This window comes from Cydia amplana, chromosome 10, assembly GCF_948474715.1.
Source record: "Cydia amplana chromosome 10, ilCydAmpl1.1, whole genome shotgun sequence".
Taxonomy (NCBI): Eukaryota; Metazoa; Arthropoda; class Insecta; order Lepidoptera; family Tortricidae; genus Cydia; species Cydia amplana.
Window position 1 is genome coordinate 8,603,865 of NC_086078.1, and position 19,922 is coordinate 8,623,786.

Below are 19,922 nucleotides of genomic sequence, written 5' to 3' on the forward strand. Positions count from 1 at the left end.
GGTCAAGAGAAAATGTATGAGGAAAGTTCTTCTCTATGGAACTTGCTAACCATGTAGGTATGTAAACAAAAGTCGCTACTGTCACTAGTAAAACTGTTTATTTTCCCTACAAGTGTTTATCTTGCGCCATAGATTATCTTATCCCACTTTAACCGTAATCCAAATTAGTTTTAATATGAATTTGAAAGAACTAAAAGTACAAGGGTAAATTAAAAGTAAAAGAACAACTAATATAAACATCTTTCTTTATTCCAACTTATAACCATACATAATATACACAGTACAAAAAAACTTGCTTTCGCCTAATACAGCAATAAGGACAAAAGAAATTGTCACATCTTGTTTAACTATTATTTGTAACATACTAACCAAATTGAGAAACTCTAATATAGGAGAAACTTATCTACACGCAGTGTTTAATGTACAATGCTTCGAGCGAATACGTTTACTTCAATACAATAACTTAAAAGTATACATTTCTTAATATGTACTCGATGGAATTCGAATTAAAAATTTACACAATACATACATATCACTAGAACTACAAATAAGCCGTAAATAACCTGAAGAGTTTATTTTGTATTTCGATTAAGGAACATAAAAGATATCCACATCTCGACAATATCACCGTATTCAGACTAATTTACATTGCACATTCTCCGATCGCGACAGTCGGACTAAATCACATTTCGAGTACATTTACACACACAACTGGTACACATTCCACGCGACGCTTAACAATGGCATCTTACATACGAAACGCGGGTCACTCGCTCCCAATCTTACGTTTAAATGCGGAACTTAGCTAACGTTACGTTCGAGGTTGAGATCAAATGCGAGAGGCGAGCGGGGCGGCCTACTCGGTCGCCGCCAGCGCCTCCTCCAGGCAACACAGCGAGTCCTTCACCGCGTGGTACACGATGTTCTTGATCTGCAGCTTGTCCTCCTTGTTGGAGTGCTGCCGCGACAGCCGCCGGAACTGCTGCGCCAGCTCGAAGCAGCGCGACACGTTCTCCGGCGAGACGAAGTCCTCCGCCACCTTGACGCAGTCGAGCAGGTTGCGCACCTGGTGCGGCGCGCCCGCCGGCACGAACACCGCGTCGCCCGGGCACTGCAGCACGGCGTAGCCCTCGACGCCGTACTCGCGGTAGAGCCGCTCGCGCAGCGCCGCGTCCAGGTACCAGGTCTGGTCGTGCACGGGGTCGTGCTGCGCGCGCGGCCGCGCGCCGCGCTCGAGCTCGGCGCGCACCAGCAGGTCGCGGATCTTGTCCGCGTCGCGCGCCGCGTAGATGTGCCACAGCGCGGCGGGCGGCTTGAGGCGCGCGCGGCGCCGCGACAGCACGTCCGCGCCCGCGTCCTCGGCGGCGCGCGCCGCCTCGCGCGCCCGCTCCGGCGCGTCGGCCGGCGCGCTCGCGTGCACCATCACGTTCACGGCGTCGCTCACGTCGAGGTGCAGGTTGGTGGTGCCGCCGGCGCCGCCGTACGCGGTGTACATCTTGGGCCCGAGGTCGGGCCGCACGAAGCACTCGGGCAGGCGCGCGGCGAGGTTGAGCTTGCCGGCGCGGGACGTGTACTCGCCGAGCGGCAGGACCCGCATCAGGTCCTCGAAGCGCGTGGGCAGCAGCTCGGCGAAATCCTCGCCGGGCGGCCAGTCCTTCAGCTTGAGCACCATGGGCGCGCCGCGCTCGTCGCGCAGCCTCTTGCTGGCCAGCTCGAACCCGTCCCAGAACTTGCGCGCCGGCTGGTTCGGCACGACGAGCCCGGACGCGCAGTTGACGAGGTCGACCCGCGTGTCGCCGAAGTCGCGCGAGAAGCTCTCGGGACTCCAGAGGTCTTTGTCCAGCAGATTGGACAGGTCCGACACTAGCACGGGCTGACCGCGTTTCCACTGGTCCTGAAACAGAATACGAATAAAATTAGAATGTTGAACAAATTGTGAACGGCATACCGGTCACGGTGCTCGCGATAAGATGAATTATATTAGAAACGCGTCAAAACAAATCGTTCGAGACGCAAATAAGGTTAAGCTTTGGATTCCTCCGAAAACGGTGCCGTCATATAGCGGCCGCAAAAGACGGCCGTCTTTACGGTGGCGACATGTGGAAAGTACCACGGCGTCATAACACACCGTCATCCACCAAGGACAAAGCGGCAAATTTGAAAAATGTAGGCGCGATGGGATAACGTCCCATAGAAAATTTGAATTTCGCGCCTTTTCCTACTGACAAGATTTGCTTGACCATCTATAATTTACTTAGAGGATGAAATATCATCAGAAGAGGAAAATAATCGTAGTACGGAATCATTTATTCAAATCTCGTGTCATTTATTCAAAATGGCGTCACCGCTATCTAATAAAACGTTCACGAAACTATCGACACCGTCATGACGGCCGTCATCTTACGTTACGTTGACAGTCAACGTAACGTAACGCCGTCTAGGAAACCGCGCCATCTTGTTTACATAGACAACGTTCTAGTGACGTCATTCAACGCCATATAGCGGCCGTCATATTACGGCACCGTTTTCGGAGGAATCCAAAGCTTTAGCGTCGTTTTCACTAACCATCCAATTATTTTTAACAGGAGTTCATCTACACTACATAAAATGTGAATATGGATGACGTTAGAATAATACCTGGAAAGGTTTGTAGTTGCCGGGGTGCGCGGGGTCGGTGAGGTGCAGTAGACGGCCGTCGCACAGCCAGGCGTGCGGCACGTCGGGGTACAGCACCTTGGACTCGGTCAGCGTCATGATCCGCACGGGCAGCTCGTCGCGGTCGCGCCCGCTGCGCTCGTACCGCTTGACCGTCGACAGAGCGAAGGGTTTAGTCTCCTCGTCTTCGCCTTTCTTCTCGTCGACGACGCTGGATATAACGTCCGATGTGGACAGGGTGTCCTTCGTCCTCTTCTGTTTTTTCTTGGGGGGTTCGGCCGCGTCGGGCGCGGGTCGTATTAGAAGTTCCCGCAGGGTGGAAAAGCTGCCGCCCTCCTCGCTCGAGTCGCTGGAGCTCGAGTCGGACTTATCCTCGGTCTTGAGCGGGATGTCGGAGAGCCAGCTCACGACGGGGCCCGTTTTGCCGTTCTCGGACTTTATTGGGGAAGTGCCGTTGGTCGGGCCGTTTTCCTCTTTCACGTCCTCCTTTTTCACATTCTGTAATATAGATAAGTAAACATTAAATATTTACTGTCAATTCACTTTTAGCATTGATTCACGTGAGGAAAGAGCTTATATATCCTTTTACATTCATGTCATTTAACGAGAAATAAAGTGGTAAAGCATGAACTAAGTAGTAATCATCATACCACCACATTTTATTTGTAGATTGGAAAATAAACCTTTGGGCAGTAAGATTCAAAATATAGTATTGTACGAACGTTATCCTACGATCTATTGATATTTGGAAAGTCGGTAAGAAACCCCAAATTATAACGTAGCAACGTAATAGCAAGTAATATTACTTTCTCTTAAAAGCAAAAAAATTCAACGCACATCTCCAAACATGAGATTCAATAGTCTTCCGATTAACGATAGTTTAATTTTCGTTTGTCCTTCAGCTTAGAAGACAACACGCAAGTCGGCTGTCTTTGTGTCTATGTATTGCCAAACTGGTAAGCAAATTTTTTTTTTTTTTATAGGACATTACACAAATTGACTAAGCCCCACGGTAAGCTCAAGAAAGCTTGTGTTATGGGTACTCAGACAACGATATATATAATATACAAATACTTAAATACATAGAAAACAACCATGACTCAGGAACAAATATCTGTGCTCATCGCACAAATAAATGCCCTTACTGGGATTCGAACCCAGGACCGCGGCTTCACAGGCAGGGTCACTACCCACTAGGCCAGACCGGTCGTCTTTTGATGAAACGTGATCTCGATAAAGTTTGGTATATCCTCACCTTCTGCATGACCTTGATGAGCAGCTGGCGGGCTTGCGCGCGCAGGTTGGGCGGCGGCGCGACGACGGCGCCGCACTGGCACGGCGGCAGCGCCCAGGCCGCGCGCGCCGCGTGCGCGCGCGCCGCCGCCGCGCCCAGCGCGCCGCCCGCCGCGATCTGCGTCAGCAGCAGCCGCCGCACCGGGTGCGCGCCGCCTGACGTGCACAGTAACCACCTGCAACCGTACATACACGTCGGTCAGCTCCATTCAACAATTCAATCGATAACACTACACAATAGGGTGTGTATATGTGTACACTTGTGTATGGAGAAAAAAAAAGTATTAGTGATCCTTCGGGCACAGTTACAAAAAGTTGCGTAATAACGCTAATAAACAGTGTTTCAAATAATTCTGTAATCAAAATTCATTTTCTGCCTCCGGATCCATTTCAAAGTTTTCATATAAATATCGTTATATTTTGTATGGTCTGCGGAGTATATTTATGTATCGTCTCTTTATTCAAACTTTAGCTAAAAAGTTATACCATTATTAGCTCGAAATAGCATGGTAAAGGTTCAGAGCCATAAATAAATAAAAAAGTACTCAAAAAGAAAAATTTTTTTTTCACAATGTCCATACATTTAACAGAAATTTTAACTAAAAGCCGGAGGCAGTAAAATTAAAGCTAAAAATAAAATAAAAATACATGCTATAATTAATTACCAAATGGCACCTTTTTTTAACTGTGCCCCCTAATAAATTAAAAAAAAGTAAAAATGACCCACCCTACACAATGTTCAACTGTTTTTATGTAGCGGTGTCTTTAATAAGGATTATTTATTTCGGTTCTTAATGTAGAATGTAGATTTTCTAGCATCCTAGCCAGCAGTGCATAAAAACCACTTCAAATAAGTCTTCGTGTTTGTTCACTTTGTTTAGACTGACAAAAAACGTTTTGAATGAGAAAACAAAAAAACATCCTGAACAAATAACTAACTAAAAAGGAGCAGGTAAATTCTATAAACCGCACAAACTATTGTTATTTTTGGGAAGATTTTAATAAAACAGGCCTTTAAAAATGACATAATTTGAAAACTTCAGAAAAATATCAGAATGCACTTATATATGATCCATTACATTTATGAAACATTTACATGCAAAATGAAACTGACAATAAGATAAATTTGTTGAACTTACCCGAATGAATCTCTTTCGACGTTTGAGTTAGCATTCGAAGAGTTATTTGTCTCACTGGTGGTGTTAGCTGTTTCGCCAGACGTCCGGGACTGTCAACAAAAATGTAACGTTAGAATATGTCAGTTATGCGTTCTTTTATATTTTAGTGCATAAAGGTTAGATTAGACTTAGGGTAATAACATCGCATAACATACACACAACTGAGCGTCTACTCTTTGAATTTACGTAGTTTGGAATGGAACTTGAACTCTAAATTTTCTAAAAAACAAATCTATACTTGTAACTGGTAGCTTATCCCAATTGCATTTTCAAATAACTCGGTTCAAAACACGTTTATGAAACATGTTTAGAAATAATTTAATTAATTTACCTTATAGCAGTCGAGGCAGACTACGAAGCCGCACTTGCCGCAAGTCCAGTGGAAGTTGAAGAGCGTCGTCTCGCACACGTCGCATATCTCTCGCACGCCCTGCACCACACGCTTCCACGCTATCGTCTTGTCTGTAACAACACAATACGCTACTTTGTAAACTCAGTACACTAAAAAAGTTCATACTGTAGACTGAAAGACTAGTCCCTATCACCCTATAATAGGGATGATGACACATGTTGAATTTTATAACAAAATCTAGTAAAATAGATAGCAAACGAGCAATTTATCACAATAATGTGGATATTAAAATCAAATATTGAAAAATTACAAAAATACAGGACCTGAAAGTTTCAAAATTTAGGTTTTTTTTTAAACTTCCAAAAACGATAAAAGTAAGGGTACCATACGATTCCTTACATTTCATCCAAAAAAATATTGCATAGCAACTATATACATAAACGCAATATTTCACCGACAAAAACGCAATTTTCTTGTTTTGTCCATACTACAAGATGGGCTCCCAGAGACCTTGACGTCACGTTCCCTTACCATTTTGTTTAGGGCGTTTCACGAGTGAAGTGCGACTGTCGGCCTTTGACTACAATTTCTGACTTTTGTGTTACTTTAATGCAATGGGTCCCATATAGACATTTGATCCTAAAAACAAACCCGATCGATTGATACCATAAATGAAAAGTCATGTAGCCTATTCTTATTTGGGTTGCTTCTTGAGTTTTCTTATCGCAATACATTTTTTCGCAAAGCATTAACGCATTTCGATATTTACATTGAATTTATTAGCTTTACCCGCAGCAAACAATGACACCTAATGGTTTGCTTTGTCACAAAACGTTTAAGGGTGATGCATAAAAACAGGTAAACTTAAATATTACCTTGTTTACATATGTGTTATATGTGTGTGGTTTGCATGTAACAATCAATACACTTCCTTAATCATCCATTAATATTTGACTTGCTTAGTAAAGTAACATTTTTAGTAAATATTTTTCGGTTTTTAATAGTTTAGTAATTACCTACCTGCCTTAAAAACTAGTTACCTACGTGCTTCTATATTTATCGCGACCTACACTTAGTTAGCCATTGTTTATAGTAAGGGCGTTGGCGTAGGACAAAGGGCAATTAAACTTTTTATGAGCAACTTAACTATCTTCAACGCTCTCAACACGACTAATAAAAAACCTGGCTAAGTGCGAGTCGGACTCGCGCTCCAAGAGTTCCGTACATTAAGTCCGAGTTACGCTTGACTGCACATTTCTAATAGGTTTTCCTGTCATCTATAGGTAAATAACTATTTAGTGTATTTATTTCCAAATTTTAGACCCAGTACTTTCGGAGATAAAGGGGGGGAATGGTCGGACAAACAGACAGACGCACGAGTGATCCTATAAGGGTTCCGTTTTTTCCTTTTGAGGTACGGAACCCTTAAACACAGACTCGGGATTAAGTTAAAATTTATTTAACAATAGACAAAGGATAAGCCGTTCGGGGCCCGTTTCAAATCTACGGACTATAAAGTGCTACTCATAGCAGGTAAGTAAGCGGCGCTGTTTAATTTAAACCTTGGTTTTTAAAGCTCCCTCAAAACAAAAGGACTAAAGAATAATGATCGGGAATTACGTTGTTTAAAACGCTGCCGGAAATCCGTTATTGTTTTTGTGGTAATTTTGTGAAGGCGTTATTTTTTAATTTATATTTGTAGTAAAAAAAATTCAGATCCTGATTTGAATGTCTCGTAACAAACTCACTTTACAAAACACACTCCCTTTACTTTTTGTGTAACTATCCCGCCATGCCTACATTTTATTGCACATTGTCTCTCTCAACTCTCAACAGTGCCTAAGAAAATGTATGATAAATTTATAATGTTTATCAATTGAGTAGGTAACGTTAATTCCAGAACGCCGTTATCACGGGCCTATTAACCTTTAGTTCCCTGTAATCTTATCAAGTGAACAGGCAGCCAAATACGGACTCTTAATAAATAAATTAATTGGTTCTTTCCCGTACTTGAAGCGGACCTGCTACTTGACCCATATCTTGCTAACGCTCGACTTGTATAGCGTACTATTTTTAGACAACAATAGAATCCATTAACTAAACAAGGATATAGTAGGGTCATGTGGGTAGGTATGACAGTATCAGAATTAGTTTTATCAACGTTTCTTATTCAAATTGGTGTTTCTAAATTAGAGCGAAAATAACATTGATTCTAACAATTGATTTATAATCTATATCAGGCCTCTCGTTTGGAGACCCCTGATCTATATCAATTAAAATAAGATTAATTATGTGTCATACATAAGCTACTCTTATGTATGAAGCGACAAAATAATTTAGTACAAGTTAGTTGTGTGCCAATGCCAATTATTTACTATCTCGAAATAAGTTTCTAAGTACTGAAAGATAACGGCACAAAGTATTGTGTGTATTTATATAAGTTTGATCTCATGATTATCGTGAAACAATCAAGTTAACAGGAAACACGGAAAGTTTCGGAAACATTTCTTACCGTCATTCTGGTGGTGTAACTCCGCCTCTTTTTCCTGTTGTAGCAGTTCACAGAACTGGTCACCAATTTCCCGCAGGAGGAAGCAACTCATCTCTATGTCTAATTCTGCCGCTCCCGCTGAAGATGATAGCCAAAGTTTCTTGTCGTCCTATGACAAAAAAGAACATGATTAGATACGGTACGCAAGCTAATAAACGTCAAAGTTATTTCATTGTTTTAATTCGATATTTACCTCTTCAGCATCTTTGTACGGATCTGAGAATCCAGCAATGGCTAGTTGCCTGTTCTTGGCATACTTCAGTCTTCGAAAATGGTAAAATCGACAGAATATGTTGGGCATATCCTTGTCGCGCTGCGCGGGAGACCAGCGGCACTCGCGGCACTTGGCGAGGCGCGGCGCCACCTCGCAGCACGAGCCGTTCTGGAGGAAGGTCTCGGGCACGGGCTTGCCTCGCGCGGTGGACGGCGTCCGCCGCGGGGGCTCGTCTTTCCGCCGCCCGCCTCGGCCTCCGCCGCCGCCTCGCGTTCTTCTGCCTCGGGCTCGGCCGCCGCCTCCTCTTTTGCTGGAAGTGCTGCCGCTCCCGCTCCCACTCGCTGCCGAGTCCGAATCTTTATCGTCGCTCTCCTTGTCACTTTCGCTGCCGCTCTCCGAAGCCTTCTTCTTTTTAGGTTCGTCGCCGGCTTTTCGCGGCACCGTGCCTTTTTTTCTCTTCGCTTTCGGCGGTTTTCTCTTCGGTGGTGACGTGGACTCGCGCTCCGAACTCGAGCTGTCGCGCTCGGCCTCCTCGACTCGACCGTTCATCTCTTTAGGTTTCCTAGGTTTAGGGTTCTTCCGCGACCCAGTCTGCCTCTGTATCGACTTAGCGGCGACGGGAACGATGATATTTGAGTTGGAATTGTCCTCTTGTTCAGACACTCTGTTGATGGCCATAGGCAGCGTGATGCAGGTACCGCCTCCCCCGGAGCAGTCGCCCTCGCCGATCGGCGCGGTCTCGTGTCTCTGGAGCCAGGCCTTCTTGCCTAGATGCCGCACCGGCGCGGAGCCGTCCCTGGGGTTGGGTGAAGCGGTTTTGGCGGGCGTGTCGACGTCTGCTACCGGCGTGACCGGCGGCGTCGCCGGTGGAGCGGGCGGCGTCGGCGCCGGCGGGGGGGCCGCCGGCGGGGACGTGGCCTGCGGGGGGACGGGGGTCGCGGGCGCGGGGCTCGCCGAGGGGGTGACTGAGGGTGCTGGCGAGGCGCCGGCGGCCTTTTCGGGCGTTTCGACGCTCCCGTCAGCTGAAGGTACGCGGACGTCGCACGGGGGGCCCGGCGCTTGAGGCGCAGGTTCGGAGCCGTGCGGCGTCCGCCCGGCACTAGCCGCGGCGCTCGCTATTAGGGGCTCCGGCGCCGGCAGCTCTTCTAGCCGCCGCCGTTTCGCTTCAGAATCCGCGGATTCGAAGGGACATCGTCTTCTTGGCGATAACCGGTCGGAATCATCCGTTCGCGAGACGCCGAGATCGAGGGGTTGCGTTTGGCACGGGGACGAGGACGACGCGTCACTGTGCGGGCGCGGCGGCCGGGCGTGCGCGGCCGGCGGCGGCCGCGTCCGCAGCGCCGGCGAGTACGCCGACGGAGGGGGGTAGGGAATAGGTGGAGGATCCGCTTTACTTAATTGGAGCGCCGGTTCCACGGCGACTGCGAAGTGAGCCGGACTAGGCGCGTTGCTGCTCGGTTTCCCGTATATGTGCGGCGGCGCGGGGCTGGACACTTTGGGCTTGGCAGGTGCTTGTTGGTAGTAAGCAGCGGGCGAGCGCTGCGGCGGCGGCTGATAGAGCGGCCGGCGGTTGTTCTTGTCCTGCGCAGGTAACGCCGCGTGCGGGGAGGTCTGTAGCGCGGGATGCGGGTGCGAGGGCGCATGCGGCGACAGGCCCGTCCGATAAGGCCGCGACGGAAGGTAGTGCGGGGACGGCTCGCTCCGAGGCTTGCTCGGGTACGGGTGCTTTTGCTCGAGGTGGATTTGTTTGGCGTCGTGTTTCACTATCACAGAATTTTTTTCCGGCACTAGCGGCGGCGGCGCCGGTAGATGCTGGTCTTTGAGTTTATCGTAGGCGCGGTAGGAGGGATAGTTGTAGGGGGTGAAGTTGGGTTCGCCCTTGGGCAGGGCGGGGTGCGGGGGTTTCTCCGGTTTGGAGGGGAGGGCGAGGCGCGCGTGGGGATGGTAGTCCGTGGGCGCGGGCTGGCGCGGCGCGGGCGGGTGGCCGGGCGGCGAGTAGTAGGCGCGCTCGGGCGGCGGCGCGCGCAGCCGCTCGTGCTCGGCGCCCGCGCCGCGCGCCGGCCCCAGGCTGTTCAGCAGCGACCACGACATGTTCCGCTCCCGCTGTTGACAACAACAAACCTTTACGACACTATGTCAAGTTACGCACTCAGGTTGCGTCATCTCGAATTACGTTCGCATGAAATCGTAGAAAACGAGGTTTGAACATAGATGCCGGTATGACGGCGATAAATAAGTACTTAATGATAATAACCTTTTGATTGGCTAGCCTCAGAGATTCCTCGAAGTGCCTCGACACGAGTTTCGAGGCGGCATTCTCTTGATCTCTCCTTTCCTTTTCTTCTCTCTCTTGCTTTTCTCTTTCCCTTTCTCTCTCGCGTTCTATCCGTTCTCTCTCCTTTTCTTTCTGCTGCTTTTCCAACAGCTCTCGTTCCTGATCCCTTCGTTCTCTGTAACCAAAGAAAGGACATTTAGTCACGACACTTTATACGGTAAAGAAAACTTAAACAACTATAAAACACACCGAGTAAGGTTCTGCGATATTCTATGTACATAAATGGCATGTCAAACACGGCACTAATGTTGCGATGAAGTCATAGTTTACACAATGTGGTTGTTAAACTTGCACGAGGCACTGATTGTTATGAGTAAATATTCTAAAATATTCCTATTCCTTTGATATGTATTCGCTAGGTGCACGACTGGTGCTGCCCTAATTTTGTCGGACTTTCTACGTTAAAACTTATGGAGTAAAATTAGTTCAAGCGGCTGCCGCTAGTACTAATGTCGGACATTCCATAAGATTACCTGTGTTTGTGACTATCAGCGCCACTTCCCCCTCCACCTACTTCGCACCTTGCCAATAATACGAAATGCTAAACAGCATTCCTGACCTTCTAATGACTTCCAACGTTTATTTTCTACCAATTTGAGTTTATTTCAACGAAAATATTCCAAACCGGTTTACCCTCCAAGTGACCTCATAAGTAAAAATACGGAACATGCTTTATTGGTTATTATATAAATGAATGATGTACAGATTGGTGATGATTGTTTCCAATGAGCTTATTGCGATGACAATGACTCGAGCCACTTGGCGCGAGCGTCTGGTCCGCGTAACTAGGTCAAGGTCAAATCGGTTTAAATGACGAAGCTGTTCTTGAGACCACCACTAATACTATCTTATAAACGAGACAGATGACGTTTCAGTTTTCTGCAAGGAAAGAAATAACCGCCTCAGGCTACATAATCTCAATAAAAAAAATTAACAGACTTTTAAAGATAATTTTTTTTTATGAAGAAACAGTAATCGCGTTAGTTGTTTTAATCGTCTTGCTTGTTGAATAAATAATAGCTTTCTTCGTTATCAGCACACATAATTATTATGCATCCGCGTTATCAGTGTCTGTATGTGCCATATTTTTGTTCATATTTGTCTGTTTGTATATCTACTTACTACACAAATTAGATTGCAGTCATTAAATCGTGCGAACCTTGCGCCGTTACCACAACGATTATGACCAGTAATTATTGCATGATATTTACTCTGTGCAAATAGCATTTCCGTTATTCATTTACCAATTAACGCTGTACGCAGCCACAATCACGTAAGCTTATCTAACGATACACTTACTTTTCACTTTTGTTAATGGATATCGTAATGGCAGAATTGTTATTTTTATTAAAAGCACGTAAATACATTCATGCAAACGTCATGTAATTTAAATACTTTCTCATTCTTTGATAAGTATGGTTAATGACTACGTTTTTGCAATAATCCTCGACTCGGCATAGTTGATTTAAACTATCCATGACATTTAGTGACTTTTTGACAATCATCTGTCACAAAACTCAGACCATAGACGATTCGAATCTTTGGACAGCATGTAACCTTTTTGAAACACCTACCGGGCGTCATAAATAGCTTAAAACGTTAATACACGACTTGTTTACTCACTGGTAAGCGACTTTCAAACTCTCCGACCGAGTCTCCGTGTCGTGAGAAATGAGCATGGTAATAAATCCTTTAATAAATCAGATAAACTCGCGTGAATGACGTCAATGGGTCACTTCGCGCGTAGGATATGGAGTGTAGAGGTAGGTATGTAGGTATTCCATAGCGTAGGAGTTTATTTTGAGACTATTGGCGGCTAACTAACCTTGAAAAGGTACTTAAGCTATTCCAAATATTCTAAAACTTCATGACCACAAGAAAATACATACAATATCCGGATTCACCGTAATACAGTGCACTAAAGGTTTATATGTAAAAGCGGCGCGCCCCGTTCACGCCCCGCCCGGAAAACGCAAGGAACTGTTTACACATTGATTAGTATCAATTTCAGTTTTATTGAAAAAAAAAATGTCAAAACAGGCCATAATTCACGGTCCGATGATGGTCCGATGACCGAAACGCGGAACCCCGGACCGTCAAGGTATCCATTGAGGACTACACAGGCCAGCCGGTAACAGGTGTTTCAACATTTGCCGGATGTTATGTATTTATTATCTCAATCCGGTAAACAGATCACGGACTGCAAATTAGACCACGAAATCGGATCATGCAAAAAAAAACATCATTTGGCTTATCATTAGCTCTTTCTTAGTTTTTCAATAATTACCATGCCGGCTGTTATACAGTCCTACAACTATTACTAGCGGCATTGTAGACCGGTTCAGCCAAGCTTATAGCGTCAATTGAAAACACGTTTACAAGACGCTTAAAGCGACGCGTAGACTTATTTTTCCGACAATTGCTAAAAGCCGGCAACTGGGTCAAATTATTGGGTGGGCATTAAGGCCAGTGAATTAGGCCCGTAATAATAAAACACCACAATGAGACGTTTAACTGGTTTGGTAATATGGCTTAGATTTTAGATAGTAGTAGTAGTAGTTGTAGTAAACACTTTATTGCACAAAACAAGTACATAACACAGTAGTGTTGAGTCGCTCACTCGTGAGGCACCTCATTTGTACCACTCATTTTGTTAATTTGTCGAAGTACTTCGTACCGCAAAAATGTCTTACTTCACTCCTAGCTATTCATTTTACTTGATTCTAAAATTATCTTTCTCCTAAAAGTTCTATTCTTAACCTCCAGAATTGCACTCCAATTAAATGTTACTATTTATTTATTTATAAAGGAAGTGATGAATACATAAATATGTATATACATTAAATATTTTTGTCGCCGTTGGAATTAATGGAATAGTCGACGCTGAAAATATATTAGTACCTCACCTCATTTGAAGTAAGACATTGTAACACCTCATTTTAGAAAATGAGGTACTCATACAAACTCATTTTAAATTGATGTCCTACCCATCACTATAACACAGAGATAATCCAGTAAATGTGTACAAAGGCGAACTTATCCCGTTAAGGGATCTCTTCCAGCTAACCTTTAAGTAACTGAGAGATACATTATGAAATGGTAGTCAAACTAAGATAAATTGTACATGACGGCGAGACTCTCGATAAAGGTTCCGTCACACAGGCGCGTTTCCGGGCGGGGCGTGAGCGTTTTATATGTAAAAGCGGCGCGGTTTAAGAGTTCAACAATAATAAAACGTGTATTGTCTAGTTTGGGAAACTTCTCATATAAATGTAATCGTCACATATTAAACGTATGTACATATTTTCATAAAGTACCCAGTATAAACCTACTTTAACTAAACAGGTTAGTTGACATCGTGATTATTATGATCATGTTCAGCCGGATAATTTTTTAATTACGGTTTTATGAGCAAATACTATACGTTTGTTTGGAAAGTTATTTTATTCATATCTAGCAAAAATCTACTCTAAAAATTTTAGAACGCAAAACATTTTTTTTTGGTTTCGACACTTTCGACGTGTAGCAATAAAGCACACATTTATATAGTACGAGGGCTGTTTGATAAGTACCCGTTTATGAAAAAAATAATGAGTTGTTTTTGTTTATATGCATTTATTTTTCTTCATAGTCTCCTTTTAACTCTATACACTTGTTCCACCTATATTCAAGCTTCAATAAACCATCCAAAAAGTATGATTTCGGAAAGTCATTAAAATAGGCCTCTGTGGCGGCAATGACTTCGTCATTTGATCCAAATCGCTTACCACCGAGCCATTTTTTCAGGTTGGGAAACAAAAATAAATCGCATGGGGTCAAATCTGGAGAATACGGGGGGTGAGGCAATAGGGCGTAGCGTAATTGTGTTAATTTAGCCATCACAACTCTAGACGAATGAGCTGGTGCGTTGTCGTGATGAAACAGTACTTTTTTATTTTTTAAATGGGGTCGTTTGTCCTTCAACATAGCGTCAAATTCATCCAATAAATTGGCATAGTACTGCCCTGTTATCGTTTTCCCCTTTTCTAAGAACTCAATATGTATAATACCCTGCGAATCCCAAAAAACGATCGCCATGACCTTTCCAGCCGATGGAACGATTTTTGCTATCTTTCGCGCAGGTTCACCCGGTAAAATCCACTGCTTCGACTGCCCTTTCATTTCCGGGGTGTAGTGGTGACCCACGTTTCGTCCACGGTCACGAAACGACGCAGAAACTCCTTAGGGTTACGTTTGAACACGGCCAAACACTGCTCCGAAGTAGTCAGTAACGGAAGTTTTTGCTCCTCGGTGAGTAAACGCGGCACCCACCTCGCCGATACTGTCTTCATACCCAATTTTTCTTCTAATATGTTTTGTACCCGCTCGATTGGAACATTTACAGCATCAACGATTTCTCGAAGTTCAATTCGGCGGTCGGCTAAAACGATATTTTCAATTTTCTTAACCATATCGTCTGTAGTCACCTCAATTGGGCGGCCTGGGCGATCCTCATCAAAGACGGTTGTTCTCCCCCGCTTAAACTCGTTAAACCAGTATCTGACGGTTGTCATAGAAGGAGCACATTCATGGTAAACCGCTTGCATTCTTACGTTTATTTCATCACATGTTTTTCCTTCCAAAAACAAGAATCTAATTACAGACCGATACTGCTCTTTCTCCATTTTCACAATTTTAAGTTCACGCTTTCACTGAATCGCTGTCAAATGAGAAAAAAACAAAAGAATGCTGTTTTTTTTAAAATTTTCCCACCTCTGAAAAATGGCTTAAAACGATTGTATACATATTTTCGGCCCGTGATATTAATACATTTGGAAAACGGGTACTTATCAAACAGCCCTCGTATCAGTACAGTTGAAAGCTCAATGCATATTATAGGACACGAACAACCGACCCGAGTGTTCATTAGGGCCCATTTAGACGGTGCGAGAACTCGCATGAGAGTTTCATTACATTGCGGGTTTTGATCGGTCGGGTGAATTGGACGTAACCAACAGTCCGCAATGTAACTAAAATAGCATGCGAGGTCGCGCGCCGTCTAAATCAGCCCTTCGGCGATGGTCGTCTTGCGTGTTATTTACGAGTATATACCAGAGAAAGTAAATATTATATGACATTACATAATCACTATAAAAACAATATTGTGGCAGTTTAGCAAACAAACATTACCGACTATTAAAATGACGAGACAAAAACGCTTTGTTACAAAGAAAGAACAGACAGATCCCGGCAGATATCTTAAGGCTTCGTCACACAGGCGCGTTTTCCGGGCGGGGCGTGAGCAGGGCGCGCCGCTTTTAGATATAAAACGCTCACGCCCCGCTCGGAAAACGCGCCAGTGTGACGAAACCTTAAGCCCAAGGTCGATATATGTAAGATTGTCGCATAATATTTATTTACATGCATTTTAATGCAGATTAACGTATATTTCTTACAATGGCACCTTTGGAACTTACTAATGGAATGTTATTATTCTAGATATAGAGTATATAGACTATGAATGGACAATATCAGATTAGTATTACAAGGACATTCAAGGTTATCCTTAAATAAATTTTAATACGAAATCATTCGTCATTCTTCATTAGTAAGATTGTAATGGAAATATGTACTGCTTTATTTCATCTGTTATTCGTGACTTTAACATAACAACATGCAAAATAATGTCCTAATGAAGTAGGGTAGTTAAAAAAGTTAAAAAAAACAAAGACAGGAATAATAACAATAACCTAACCAAAATTAACATTTAAAAAACCCCCCGACTATAAGATTATTAGAGCTGATGATCTTCAAACGGCTGAACAGATTTTCATGAAACATGCTGGCTAAGAACACTCGGGATAAAATTATCTATGACACAAAAAAAACTAAACGAAAATCGATTCATCCGTTTGGGAGCTACGATACCACAGACAGACACGTTAAACTTATAACACCCCTCTCTTTTCGCCGCGTCGGGGGTTAAAAATGAAATACATATTAAAATAACCAATAACAGGTATTGAAATTTGTAGGAAAACTAAAGAAGCGAATGTGGAAATGAAATAACATACAGGTAAAAATAACATGAAAAGAGGAAAATAGTTCCAAATTTAAAATGGCGCTGACAGTTCGATGTCTACACACGACAGTTGTTGAATTTGTTGTGTGTGGCATGTCTCGGTCAAGTGGGATAACTGGGGACAGTAGGGATAAAATTAGACAAAGGAAACATTCACTAATTTTATGAATGTCGCTGACAGCAGTGTACTTTTTACAATCTTTGAATAAGGATTTAGGTACCAGTCTTAGAGTAAAATTTTCAACTAGTTTTATACTAGTAGATCTATAGTAGTAGAACATTTTGTATATTATACTAACATTAGCCTTCAGATAGATACTGTCACTAACACATTGAATTGATCCAAGTTGGTCGCAAATAAATTAATTTATTATTTATACTAATCGTTCATAGAAAAAAAAAGAATTGTCTAAAGTTATCCCTCTGTCCACAGTTAACCCACTTGATGGTACCATAACTGTGGGACAGATTGCAACGTTGCAGGTATATCCGTACAAATTTTATAATGATTGTTTGCTGAACCAATAGCATATTTCAAGTAAACATTATGAAAATAAAATGAATAATGCAAGTTAATTAATAAATACAGAACATTATACTTAAAAATATGTCGGCTTCTTGTTACGGGCATTCAACGAACTTGGAAATGACTCAATCACGTTAATAAATAATAATAAATTAATATAGTATTTTATGCAACCGTTGTTTAAGAGAGGTCAAAAAAAGCGAGTGGCGCGAGTAAATAAAATAAAGACGCCACGAGTATTTTTTGACTCAGTTAAACAACGTTGCATACAATACTTTTTCTACGACCAAGCACTTACGAGTACTTTGAAATAAAATTGTAAATATTATTTAACAAATATTTATCATCCAAGAAGTAGCAAAGAATGGAGGTACGGGCGGGAAAAGAATGAATGAAATAAAAAAACCTGTCTATGGTTCACTCATCTGTCAGAGATGACAATTAAAATTAGGTTGGCAACAATGTATTTCATTCAATATTTTATAAGTGGTGATTACACGATGTATCGTAAAAGTGCCAAAAAGATACTGCGTGTAAGCACAAATACTTTTTTGGGGAATAGACTAAAGACTTGTCATGACAACTATAAGATAGGGGTTTAAAGTAGGGCTCGCGGTCGTGTCCGTGTTTCGTGTAAACGTGTTCGGTACCCGTTTCCGAACTACACGTACACGGTTTTCTGACCCGTTCTACACGTGTAGTCGGGTTCACGTGTAATTAAGATCCGTATATCCGTGTACCCGTGTACACGATGAACGGATCTTAAATACACGCGGGCCTAACCCGTCCTTGGTGTGTAGCGGAGATTTAAAAAATGTATAGAGCTAGCTTTAAATAAAACAAATATTAAGGTTCAGGAGCTCCGATTGGAATCGAATCCGATCAGTTTTATCGGATTTTCAATGTGATTGATGTGTTGTACTCATTATTGACTATGTATTGCCTTTGTCATCATTTAAGATATACAACATAACTTATTCAAGTAATAATTAGGTAGGTACTCAAAAAACATGTCCAGTTGAGTTCTTTATCGTCGTAGAAGGCGTAGAATATTATTCATTGTTTGCTGTCTTTGTCATTAGCAAAATGCTCTTTAGTGCCGCGTGGCAACAAAACAATAGGATAAATCTACCTGTATGATTAGTTGTTGTATTTTTTTGCAGACGTTTTAAGGCTTCGGCACATAGGCGCGTTTTCCGGGCGGGGCGTGAGCGCGGCGTGAGCATTTTGTATGTAAAAGCGGCGCGCCCCGCTCATGCCGCGCCCGGAAGACGCGCCTGTGTGACGAGGCCTTTAAGCTTGTTACAAGGAGATAAGACCAAAAGCACCAATTCATATTGTAAAAACAACACGTTCTATTGAATGAAACACCTGCACTTAGTTTATTGCATACCATATGGTCATTTAAAATACATAATCCCTTTTGGTTATGAACTAACTGTAGACTATGTGCGGAAAAAGAAGAGTCGTGGAATGTATGGAGCCCAATACATTCCACGACTCTTCTCTTTCCGAACAGACTCTACCAAAGCATGCATTATTGAACATTTTATTCACGCCATTCAACATTTAGATAAAACAACACAGTTTATTCATCAACACGACTGTCAAAAAATTGGAGCGGCGGCGAATTGATCGATCATGCTTATCAATGTAATATAGCCGGTTTAGACTCTCGGCTCGCGGCAAGACGAGCCACGAGCCCACCGCTTATGGCTCCTCTACACGATGGGCCAACACCGGCCACTCCAAGGGACGCAGCCATGCGGTAGAATGAGATAGCAATATCACTTGCTCCCTCTAACACATACATGCGTCCCTTGGAGTGGCCGGCGTTGGCCCATCGTGTAGAGGAGCCATTACACTCGCGTCTCGTGGCGCGGCTCGCGGCTCGGCTCGTGGCTCGCGCGAGAATGTAAACCGCTTTTAAGAGGGCTTTTTGGGTTACTGATGTTTCGGCATTTTCTTTTGCAGTGAGGAAATAGATCGTTGCATTTGGAGAATGACGGCCTCTTTTCTTTTCAGTGTTCTATGATCAGATTGCAATTCCTTGTAATCTCTTGTTATATTACATAGACGACTAAGAAGCCTCTTAATTTTGATATTATTACATTTACCCTTTTTTCTATGGGCTTGAGGATTTGTTTCATCGTTAATATGTGGTATGTCTAATGATGCCTTCTTTAGTCTAGTAATTTCTTTAGCTAGTTCAGAGTTTTCTTCCTCTAATTCCTCAATTCTACATGCTAGGTTTCTTTTTTCTTGTTCGGTTTTTTGGATTGTAGATTTTAATGGTGTTAGCACTTCTACATTATCTGTATCCATGTATTCAATGCGGGAATTGAGGTCATTGTTATAAGGGTAACCAAATTTATTTGAGTACTAAGGCTTTCACATAATTAATTTTTTTTCTCTCAGTAGTGTTTTAAGGGATTTAATTTGCTCTTGGAGTTCTAGAACGTCGCTATCATGTTTATGCGTGAAGTTTTGTTTGATTTCTGCAATTTCATTTCTTAGATTTATAATGATCTTGTCTTTATCACTAATCGCTTTAAGGCACTTATGGTGGTCGTGCTGCACCTCCTCATCGCTTTGTGCAGTGTTGGCCTTATTTTCTACAAGCAGCTTTCTTGTTCGCGTTGACTTAGCAACAGTCACTGAATTTTTATATAGGAGAACTCCATCGGCAGCGTCTCCGACCCTGGATGATTGGCTGTCGTCGGAGTCACCGGCTTCCTTAATTGGCGGTGTTAGTGT

General features: G+C 43.2%; 1 protein-coding gene across 3 annotated transcripts in view; it reads right to left on the minus strand.

Moving 5' to 3' along the window:
* Positions 1 to 228: 228 nt before the first annotated feature.
* Positions 229 to 19,922, minus strand: part of LOC134651302 (lysine-specific demethylase 3A-A-like) — a 233,200-nt gene continuing 213,506 nt past the window's right edge. For 2 of the 3 annotated variants that reach the window (XM_063506341.1, XM_063506343.1), the window contains 8 exons: positions 10,498 to 10,693; positions 8,223 to 10,346; positions 7,991 to 8,138; positions 5,458 to 5,588; positions 5,088 to 5,176; positions 3,911 to 4,124; positions 2,638 to 3,153; positions 229 to 1,894 (listed from right to left, as the gene is read on the minus strand). In XM_063506341.1, coding sequence (XP_063362411.1) covers positions 857 to 1,894; positions 2,638 to 3,153; positions 3,911 to 4,124; positions 5,088 to 5,176; positions 5,458 to 5,588; positions 7,991 to 8,138; positions 8,223 to 10,346; positions 10,498 to 10,693 — 4,456 coding nt within the window. In that variant the 3' untranslated portion in view covers positions 229 to 856. The remainder of the gene's footprint in view (positions 1,895 to 2,637; positions 3,154 to 3,910; positions 4,125 to 5,087; positions 5,177 to 5,457; positions 5,589 to 7,990; positions 8,139 to 8,222; positions 10,347 to 10,497; positions 10,694 to 19,922) is intronic. The other variant, XM_063506342.1, reaches the window with a different exon arrangement.